The sequence below is a fragment of the Octopus sinensis genome, linkage group LG26, assembly GCF_006345805.1.
Source record: "Octopus sinensis linkage group LG26, ASM634580v1, whole genome shotgun sequence".
NCBI classification, from domain to species: domain Eukaryota; kingdom Metazoa; phylum Mollusca; class Cephalopoda; order Octopoda; family Octopodidae; genus Octopus; species Octopus sinensis.
In genome coordinates, this window is record NC_043022.1 from 1,459,707 (window position 1) to 1,471,473 (window position 11,767).

General features: G+C 35.7%; 1 protein-coding gene across 3 annotated transcripts in view; it reads left to right on the plus strand.

Annotated features, from left to right (window-relative positions):
- The window catches only part of LOC115224754 (rab GTPase-binding effector protein 1), a 139,758-nt gene extending 128,390 nt beyond the window's left edge, over positions 1-11,368 (plus strand). For all 3 annotated transcript variants that reach the window (XM_029795647.2, XM_029795649.2, XM_029795648.2), the window contains 3 exons: positions 8,460-8,576; positions 9,488-9,598; positions 9,962-11,368. In XM_029795647.2, coding sequence (XP_029651507.1) covers positions 8,460-8,576; positions 9,488-9,598; positions 9,962-10,129 — 396 coding nt within the window. In that variant the 3' untranslated portion in view covers positions 10,130-11,368. The remainder of the gene's footprint in view (positions 1-8,459; positions 8,577-9,487; positions 9,599-9,961) is intronic.
- Positions 11,369-11,767: the final 399 nt, after the last annotated feature.

Sequence of the window (11,767 nt, forward strand, 5' to 3'; positions counted from 1 at the left end):
ATCACATTGTTGAAATATTGAAAACAATGTGAATATGCAATAATTTGAATGCTAAAGGGTTATGGCAGACAGCAAGAAGAACAACAACAAGAAATAGATGAATTAAAAGGTGGCAGAAAAGTAAAAGAAACAATTAATGGATATTACATTTATTTATCTAATTTATTTTTTGTAATCTATTTCTAATGAGATCCACTAATTAGCTGTAGCGTAGCCATAGTTTATTCTGCAATTGTTTCATTCCTTTTCCAAATCAGCAGCTGGTAGTTTTTTGCACTTCAGCTCAGATACAATAAAGCTCTTTGCTTTTTCATTGTCCCTTTTTTTTTTTTAATCTTTATCTTTCTTGCCATCTCTGCTATTTTTGCTGCCAACATTTTCTTCTTCTTATTATTATTATTCCACTATGCACATAGCTTATCATTTTTACAACCTTAATTCCCAGGAAGTCTCACCAGACATCCAATATGTATCCAGTACAGATGTTCCTATATGCACCTCTTAAACAGTAATCTTAGTTTTACAGCTGTATTAGGGTATATATATATATTTATATATATTTATATATATTATAAACATAGCAGTGCCCTTTTTCTTCTCCTTTTTCATCAAAATTTATTTAATTTTTAAATATATTTTTGATCCTAAAATTCAAATTATTTTTGCTGACACGTGAAAATACATATTTCTGATTCTCTTGAAATATCAACATATATTTATCATTACATATATATCTATATATCTATATATATATATAAGTACTCAATATAAGACTTAATCTATTAAACAAAGTCCAATAAACTTCATCAAATAAATGAAATGAAGCAGATTGGATGTTAAAATGGATTATAAACAATTGTTTCTGGGAATTGGACCATGATTTCCATAAAGAGAACATCAGAAAGGTCAAATTTGTATTCTTCCGTAGGAAAATAAACAAAAAAATGTTTAAAAGATGCATAGAATTTTTTCTTAGTTATCATTATTATTATTTAGGTATTTGTATATTCATTCTTCGACTCAGTATTATTTGAATCGAGACAGGTCTGGGAATCTTTATATATAAAATTGAAGTTGTGTGTGTGAGACTCTGTCTCCTCCGATTTAGATTCCTAACTACTCCCACATTTTGCGGTGCAGTTTAACCAAAAGTGGGTATCTTATAGTTGTCATTCATATCGAGCCCTTCTGGGTATTAGCGCGCGTCTACGATGAATCTACGATTAAAAAAAAAATTTACCATCATTTTTCCGCATTTTTAATGATTTTTGCTCGGGTTATATAAGGGAAGTAACTCTCTAAAAATGCTTATATAGTTATTTCCCTTACAAACCCGAGCAACGCCGGGCGATACTGCTAGTATCAAATAAAAGGATAATCCATTTTCATATCCTATCTGCTTCATTTCAATTATTTGATGAAGTTTATTGGACTTTGTTTAATAAATTAAGTCTTATATCAAGTATTTCTTTACATACTTTTGTACCTTTATGATTTAAAAATTCGTAAATAATGTACAAGGAAAAAATTCCTATTAAAGGACGAAGATAAATTCATCCAGATAAATATATATATATATATATATATATATATATATATATATATATTTGAGTAAAAGGCAGAATATAGAAATATTACAACTGAAAGGCTATATATATTGATATTTTTGATGAAATATTAATATATTGTTGACCTGAACAATCACAGCTTATTTTTCTGATAAGATCGGTGTATTTTCATAAATGTAAATTTGATGAAGAAACAAATGTTGTGAACTCTCACCCTGATGAATGGGAGACAAATTTATTAAATTTCAAAATTTCAAAATTTTGTTTTATTTATTTATTTCATTTATTCATTCATTTATTTTTTGAAAGTAAAAAAAAAAATACAAATAAGGGTCCAATAAAGACCAAAACAAATCGACCCCAATCCAATTGGTCTTGACAAGCCAGCTGTCCACCCCATTGGCATTGCCCTCTATTGTTGTCATTTTACTTCACTGACCAACAAGAATTGTTCTGACCAGTGTAGCTATTCAAAGAACCTAGAGAAAGTTGAACAAGAACAACACCAGGGGTCACACTCTGACCCTTTATCACCTACCCTAGCGACACACTCACCCTACGGTGTTTGGCATGTCAGTGTCCCTGAGCTCTCTTTTCCAAGAAATTATTCATCCGATATCGGTCACCAAATCATTACCAGTAGCGTAACCAAAATGCTAAATAAGAGCGAGCGAGCGACATCCTGTCATTTATTTACAAAGGCCCTTCTTCACAAAAAAACCCAAGCTAAAAGGTAATAAATAGTTCAGAGAAAACTTATTAGGCCATATTTAATTGTTGTTTATATGTTGTTGTGTATTATTATTGTTAGTGTACGTTGAAATATATTTGTAATATATTTGTAATATGACATGCTGAGATATAGTTTTGGAGTCATGTATATGATATGTAAGGTGATAGCATGTCAAGATAAACTGAGGAAGATATCTTCGTACATACACACTCCTCGTAACATGTCAAGATATACATAGTGTTGTGTGTGTGTGTGTATATGTGTGTATATTCATTCTTCGACTCAGGATTATTTGAATCGAGACAGGTCTGGGAATATATATATATAAAATTGAAGTTGTGTGTGTGTGAGACTCTGTCTCCTCCGATTTAGATTCCTAACTATTCCCACATTTTGCGGTGCAGTTTAACCAAATATCACATGATATTTGTATTTATGTGTCTGTTTATCTCACTGACATCACTTGACAACCAATATTGGTGTGCTTATGTCCCCGTAACTTAGCAGTTCGGCAAAAGAGACCGATAGAATAAGTACTAGGCTTACAAAGTATAAGTCCTGGGGTCGATTTGCTCAACTAAAGGCGGTGCTGCAGCATGGCCGCAGTCAAATGACTGAAACAGGTAAAAGAATAAAAGAATTTATGTATAGGTGCAGGGTTGGCTGTGGGATAAGGAGCTTGCTTCCCAACCACATGGTTCTGGGTTCAGTCTCACTGTGTGGCACATTGGGCAAGAGTCTTCTACTACAGCCTTGGCCTGACTAAAGCCTTGTCAGTGGATTTGGTAGAAAGAAAACTGAAAGAAGCCTATTGCGCATGCACACCTGTGTATGTTACTATCAAGACATCATGTGATATTTGTAAATGTGTGTCACTGCCATGCAAGCGCTGTCCTGCATTTCCAGTCTTCCAGGAAAACATGTCTGGTCTGCGGGGAATATTACTTAACTTTATTCCTCAAAGTCTTCAAAGCAATGCCCCAGCATGGTCGCATGATGACTAAAACAAGTAAAAGATAAAACAGCACTATTAACCTTTTTTCACACCAACCCACCCATGACCTCTCCTGGTTCTGTGGCATTCTGTGATACAAACTTCCTGTTCTCAAATAAGACCTTCCTTCAGATGGGGATGTGAAGGCATGTGGCTTAGTGGTTAGGGAGCTGCAATCACGAACATTAAGATTGGGGTTTCAATTCTTGAACCTGGCAATGCATTGTATTTTTTGAGCAGAACACTTCATTTCACATTGCTCCAGTCTACTCAGCAGTCAATAGATTCCAACAACAGCTGGGAAGTTGAACTTGTGGTAGATTGGTGTCCTATCAAGAGGGGTGGGCTTGTGGCTCCAGTCACTTATACCCCATGGAAATCAGGTCAGGATCCACCCCAATGAGTCTGAGAGCCTATGACAGACCTACATAACAAACTCAGGTGGGTTGGTATAAAAAAAAGTTAAGATGTATACCCTGTCAAGGCAGATTTAGCTTCTATTTCTAGCTGTTTGAGGGACCACATAGTGGTTCCTCATTGCTTGTTGCTGTTATATTTAATTTTACTGTAATTTGTAATGAGATGGAGGGGAGGCTGTTGAAGTTATTTAGGCAACTGAGGATATGATGTAACATTAAAATACTTGTGATGCAAATAATCATTTTATATTCATATGCATGTATGTATACATGCTCATATAGAAGTGTGTATATCATCATCATCATCGTTTAACATCCGCTTTCCATGCTAGCATGGGTTGGACGGTGCAACTGGGGTCTGGGAAGCCCAAAGGCTGCACCAGGCCAGTCAGATCTGGCAGTGTTTCTACAGCTGGATGTCCTTCCTAACGCCAACCACTCCGTGACTGTAGTGGGTGTTTTTTATGTGCCACCGACACAGGTGCCAGACGAGGCTGGCGAACGGCCACGCTCGGATGGTGTTTGTTACGTGCCCATAACACGGAGGCCAGTCGATGTAGTACTGTATATATATATATATATATATATATATATATAAATTTAAATAAGCAGGAAATGGAGAAATCTTTTGATCAACAAACAAATTGACCAACATCGGTTGATTATTTTTTAATAAAAATAATCAACCGATGTTGGTCAATTTGTTTGTTTGTCAATCAGGTTTTCTTATTTAAATTTGATTCCTGATAAACTTTTGTTTATTCTGTTATTACCTGTACCCTATGAGCATAGTGTGCTTGCATACCTGTGCCCAGGGACACTATAGGTAAATAATAACGGTAGTAAGAATGGATATTCTTATCCCTTAGATGGTTATTCCAACCGCTAACTCTACTTACCATATATATATATATATATATATATATATATGTGTGTGTGTGTATAAATTACATGCTGAAAAGAGATGTCAAATCCCCAAATGTATATATATATATATAATATATATATAAGAATTTTTTGCATAATGAGATAAAAAAAACCAAGGCTGTGTAGATAGAACAGTTATAGATAGAAGGTCTTACAGCTGTTTCCAGGATATTTATTAATTATATCCCTTCATCGGAGACGGTGTGAGAGGATGGTTAAGTCATAGTTAATTTAGATAGGATGCAAAATAGAGAGTGAGTTGTATATATATATATATATATATATATATATCTAATGAAGAATAACATTTTTTTTGAAAAAAATATATTCTTTTTCAAAAAAAATTTTATCAATGGCCAGCATATCAAAAAAATACCTTTAAAGGTTAAATCTATAAACAATTCATAATTAAGGGCAAACGAAAAAATTTCTAATGCCAGATATGCCGAAAAATTGGACATATTGTCCATTAACCATATAATTGTTTGCCCTTAATTATGAATTGTTTATATATATATATATATATATATATATAAAAAGATATGTATATATATATAAATACTTTATGGTCTATGGGCAATTTTTTTATGCATGCTGGCCACTGGTGTTTATTATTATCTTTAATAATTTTTACCCTTTACATATTTATATATACAGCAGTACCTCGGTTCTCGAACCACTCTGATCACGAATAAATCGTGCTTTATCTCCTGTATTTCTCATATTCATTTAATACAGTAGTACCCCGGTTTACAAACGCCTCCGATCACAAATAAATCGTGCTTTATATATATCAATGTATATATATATAATGATAAATCTCAGAGCGAGTTATAAACAGTAGCAGCAACACATCGTGGCGTATATTTGCCATTTGAATATGGCTAACCCCTAAGGCTGGATGCTACTGTAGTTTGTAGCCCCAGGAGGACACCTCCTCCAGCTGGCTATAGACACACTTTCTGTGCCCTATCAGTATTTGCAAAGGGAAGCCATCCTTCCCGTCTTTAACTTATGATACACACAGACTCGAGTTTCAGGGTATTGACCCGTCATCGGCGTGTGACAATCATAGTTGTCGATGAGAAGTAAGGTTCCCTTCACAAATACAAATACATTTTCCAGTATCGATTGACACTGATATTGAAAAAGTGAAATCAAACAATGATAAATCTCAGAGCGAGATATATGTATATATATATCATCTGCAGAGAGACGTAGCCTTAATGCACACACATACAAGTATATACAATACAAGCCCTTAAAACACACACCCAACACAGAGATACATTAAATGTCTCCTACTTAAAAATATTTAACTCACTAAAATAGATCCTTCTCTTTCCAAATTGAAATGCTTATAACCTGTCTGTAGAACAGTTTTGCTAAACGAAAAACACCAAATAATTTTTTTTTTTCAAAAAAAGCTGGATTTGTCAAGAACGGAAGCTAAAAAAGTGCTTAAAATGGAAACTTGAATCTGCTAAAAGGGTTAAATGTAAAACTATATTTTTAGAATTCACTTACCAAGTACATTACAAATATAGGCGTGGCTGTTTGGTAAGAAGTTTGCTTCTTGACCGCATGGTTCCGGGTTCAGTCCCACTGCACAGCATCTTGGAAATATCTGCTACTATAGCCTCAGGCTGACCAAAGCCTTGTGAGTGGATTTGGTAGCTGGAAACTGAAAGAAGCCCATTGTGTATGTGTATATATATATATATATATATATATATATATATATATAAACATACATACATATACACATACACACACACACGAGTATTTGCTGTGAAGATCCTGGCTTTGGGTAAAAGAAAATACAGGAAGATCAGTTAACTATGCTTTTATCCAACATATTCCCCTCTCAGATTTACACACTTATTGCAGCGGTCCTTCAGTTTTTCTAGGCCCTGTAAAAGAACTCAGAGGGTTGGGAGCTTCCAACCAGGCCTTTTGCAATACACTTAAAACTAGGAACTCTTCAGTGCCCCTATGTGTGTGTATATATATATATATATATATATATAAATACACGAGGGTGTGCTGAGAAGATCCTGGCTTTTGGATAAAAGAAAATACAAGGGTATCAGTTAATTATGATTTTATTCAACTTATTCTCCTACTCAGTTTCACACACTTATTGCAGGGGTCCTTCAGTTTTTCTAAACCATTTAAAAGAACTTGAAGGGTTGGGCCTCCAACCAGGCCCTTCACAATACCTTTAAAGCCAGGAACTTTTATAGTAAATGATGTTGAAGATGATATATTCAGATTGAAATGAATATTCTTTGAACTGTAAAGACTTTGTTATCTTCTATATAATCACCTGATTTAATTATTCAGCGTTATCATTACTCTGATGAACAGTCTCATGAAACCCAATGTTACAGTTTGGGAAGATTTTTCTCTGCTTTAACAAAACAGTAAATATATATATATGTGGAGGTGCGTGGCTTAGTGGTTAGGGTGTCAGCATCATGATCATAAGATTGTGGTTTCGATTCCTGGACCGGGTGATGTGTTGTGTTCTTGAACAAAACACTTCATTTCACGTTGCTCCAGTCCACTCAGCTGGCAAAAATGAGTAACGCTGCAATGGACTGGCGTCCCGTCCAGCTGGGGAGCACATGCGCCATAGAAACCGGGCCCATGAGCCTGGCTAGGCTTTAAAAGGGCACATTTATTTATTTTATATACATACATATATATATGAGATGCGATCTTATTTTAGTGTGCTAAATGAGTAATTTAAGTATCAGATTTTTAATATATCAATACTCAAAGATGAATTTTATTTGTTGCTTTTGTCTTTGAGTTAGATTTTAATATATCTTTTACTCATCATATATTTTATTTCATCACACACACACACACACACACAGTGCATTCACTTGTACATTGTGATGTATGTGGGTGTAACATTATTTTTTCTTATATGTACACACACACACGATGGGCTAAAAGTCATGAAAAGGTATCAAATTTTAATATTTTTTAAATGATTTAAAAAAAAATTTAGGTGCAGTTTTTTTTGTACCTAGTTTACGTGTATTTCCTGTATACGTATGTACATACGTACGTACGTATACTGGGGTATTGTTAATTTAAAAAAGAGATTGAAATCCCTTCATGACTTTGAACTGACCCTTCCATGCATGCATAGGTTGGATGGTTTGACAGGAGCTGGCCAGGTAGAAGACTACCCCTGGCTACTGTGTCTGTTTTGGCATGGGTTTTACAGTTGGATGCCCTTCCTAACACACACACACACACACACACAGTCTTCATCTTTGTAACTTCCAGAATTGTTTTACAGTGAACTGGTATTTCTGTTCCAGGGTATTAACATTGTGTGTATGTGCGTGTGTGTGTGTGTGCATGTGGTCAACTGAAATTGATCAACTCAGGGTCTCATATGAGATATTATGAAGTATTGAGATAGGGGAGAGGTTTTGTTTTGCAAATTTACACAAGAATGTAAAAGAAAACTGACGACCATTTTCACACACACACACACACACACACACACACACACACACGGATAAATTCTTTCTACCAAAACAAATTTTTGTGTTCTTCAATCTTTTACCAAACTCAAGTGTGGCAGGGTTTATTTGTGAAACAGAAGAGATTTTGTGATTTCTATAAAAAAAAGTTGTTTAAAGGGTTCCGCAACGAAATAATTTCGGGGATCACTGTATTATGGTATTAACCCCAGTCGTTGAGTTTCTTTCAAGTAAATTCTTACCGAAATATCCCCTACACTGTCTCAACTTTCTTTGTTTCTCTTCTCTTTTTTGCTACTGAACCTACAGAGTAAACTGGAGACGGAAGTGAGCACAATGAAGGCCAAGGTGCAGTCATTGCAAGTGGATCTGGAGAATAGTGAAGCTGTACAGAGAGATTTTGTTAAACTATCCCAGTCTTTACAGGTTTGTACTCTCTTTCTCTTTTACTCTCTTTTACTCTCTTTTACTTGTTTCAGTCATTTGACTGCGGCCATGCTGGAGCACCGCCTTTAGTCGAGTAAACCAACAATGAGCTCAAAGACAAAAATGGGTAACGAGTGTATATGCCATATTTCAATGGGTTTTGCCCCTTCATCAGCACCCATCTAACCCACTCTCGCCTCCGAACACATTGCTTATATAGCCACAGCATGCAGCCGTGTTAAGTTATTCATCATCATCATCATCATCGTTTAGCGTCTGCTTTCCATGCTGGCATGGGTTGGACAGTGCAACTGGGGTCTGGGAAGCCAGAAGGCTGCACCAGGCCCAGTCTGATCTGGCAATGTTTCTGCGGTTGGATGCCCTTCCTAACGCCAACCACTCCACAAGTGTAGTGGGTGCTTTTTACGTGCCAGATGAGGCTGGCAAACGGCCACGATCGGATGGTGCTTTTTACATGCCACCGGCACGGAAATTGGATATACCAAATTAAGGGCGGCGAACTGGCAGAATGGTTAGCATTCCGGGCGAAATGCGTAGCCGTATTTCGTCTGCTGTTACATTCTGAGTTCAAATTCTGCCGGGGTTGACTTTGCCTCTCATCCTTTCAGGGTTCGATAAATTAAGTACTAGTTACGCACTGGCGTCGATATAATGGACTTAATCTGTCTGTCTGTCCTTGTTTGTCTCCTTTGTGTTTAGGCCCTTGTGGGTAGTAAAGAAATAGGATATACCAATTTACATTTTAGATACATTCCTGGGGCTGGTGTGTAAATCTTCAGTTTTATAACGATCTCAATTGATTGCTGGGAACAATAAATATTAAACAATTAATTAAATAAAAATTAGCCGTTCTCCTTTTTATTCCTTTTTATTCTTGTGTTCTTCTTCAGATTCAACTGGAAAAAATTCGGCAAGCAGAAACTGAGGTGAGATGGCAGCATGAAGAAGATGTCGATGAATGCAACAATTGCAGACAGGCTTTCTCTGTGACAAAGCGAAAGGTAAGCACTGACTTTGCATGGCATCTGTAGTCTCTTATAGCAATGGTGCCAAATTTTGGCACAAGACCAGTACCGACTTTGCATGGCATCTGTAGTCTCTTATAGCAATGGTGCCAAATTTTGGCACAAGACCAGTACCGACTTTGCATGGCATCTGTAGTCTCTTATAGCAATGGTGCCAAATTTTGGCACAAGACCAGGAATTTTTTTTTAGGGGGTGGGGGATAGTAATTTACATGAACCCCAGCATTCAACTGGTACTTATTTTATCTTAGTTTGTCAAAATGAGTTTCTTGAAATGAAATGTTTTTGATGATGTAAAGCTAAACTGTCGTTTGTTGTTATCTTTTCTTCATCGTCCAGCATCACTGCCGACACTGCGGGAAGATATTCTGCGCCGACTGCAATGCCAAGAATGTGATGAGTGGTCCAAACATGCGTTCGTCTAAAGTCTGTGATGTGTGCCATACAATTCTGGTGAAAGATGCTACCCCTTACTTCAGTACAGAACCGCCTTCGACACCCCATTAAAAACCTTCTTGATGGTTTCCTCTGTAAATTTCTATTGTGGAACTAACACTTATCCTAGGGGTGGGGCAGTTGCTGACTGACGGACGGACAGAACAGTTTTTTCTTTTTTTTTTGGTGGCACAAACTGTTCAAGGCTCAAAAGGAAGAGAAAGAGAGAGAGAAAGAGAGAAAGAAAGATAATACAGAAAAAAAAATCTCATGTGGAGAACTGCCAGATATTTATGGATATAAATAAATAAACAAAAATATTCAACAACAACAACAACAACAGCAGCAGAAGTGACTGAATGTAATTATATAAAAGAACATTGGAAGAACTTTCTTTCCAATTTATTGTATAAAAGTAGATGAAAAAAAAAGACAAAAAATATACAAAACTAAAATGAAAGAAAAAAAAAAACAGACTGTGACTGTTGCAGAATTAATATATAAGGATATTTATTTGTAATGATGATTCTGTCACCCATTCTTTTAACTGAGCGTGTCTGTGTGTCTGTGCGTATGTGTGTGTATGAGTGAGTATGTCCGTGTGTGTGTCCGTGTGTGTATATATTATTTTTCACATTTCTTTGTAAATCAATGGGATAGAAGGCTTTGACAATAGCTTGCCATTTATTCCAAGGCTGGTGGAAGAGCGGTTTATTGGGTTTTTTCCACCATGCAAAACATGTTTTTCAAGCTGGTTATTGTTGTCCTCCTCCTGCCTTCAGGGTTTTCTCCTTTTTTTTTTTTTCACCTTCGTCTGAAGGTGATCAATTTTTCTTGATTCTGGTGGCAGGGTCCATCTCGACTAAAAATTTTAAAAATGTGATTATGTTTGGTTCATTCGGAAAACCTGACCATAACTCCCTGCAGACTTAACAGAGATGAGATGCTTTTTGCAGTTTTGTCCTTAATTAGACCTTCATATGAGATCTTTCATTTTTGGTCACAGAAAAGTTATGTATCGTCCTATCTGTTCTTGAGATAGCCAATATGAAACATGGTGAGTTCCTTTTGTGTTCCCTTCGGTGACTTATCAACCAGCATTTACAACCATACAGCAATATTCATTTAATATTATTGTTGTGCTACAGTTTCAAGTAGCCCTTGTTGGATTTCCACCTGTTATAATGTTCTTACGGAAGCTCGTTAGGGATTTTCCCAACCTTGCTTTATGATTTTTTGGCATGCTGTTTTAGTCTGAAAAAAAAATCCTTCCACCTCATTACTTCTTGTGGTTCTCCTAAAAGGCCACAAGCCAAGATCAACTGCGAGCTTCACAATGTGTTTTTTCAAGTAGAGAGCATTATTCTACATTTTCCTCACTTCACGTCACCTCACCTAGCTGTCGGAATGGGTCCCAGAACATTTGGGAGATGTCAGCTGTGATTGACCATCATCTTAACTGGGGAGAATATATATATACATATATATATATGTATATATATATATATATATATATATATATACATATATATATATATACATATATATATATGTATATACACATATATATATATATACACACATACATACATACACACACACACACACACACATATATATATATATATTATATATATATATATATATATATATAATATATATATATATACCCATCATCAATCTGTCGCTGTGAAACTGAGTCTAAACCTG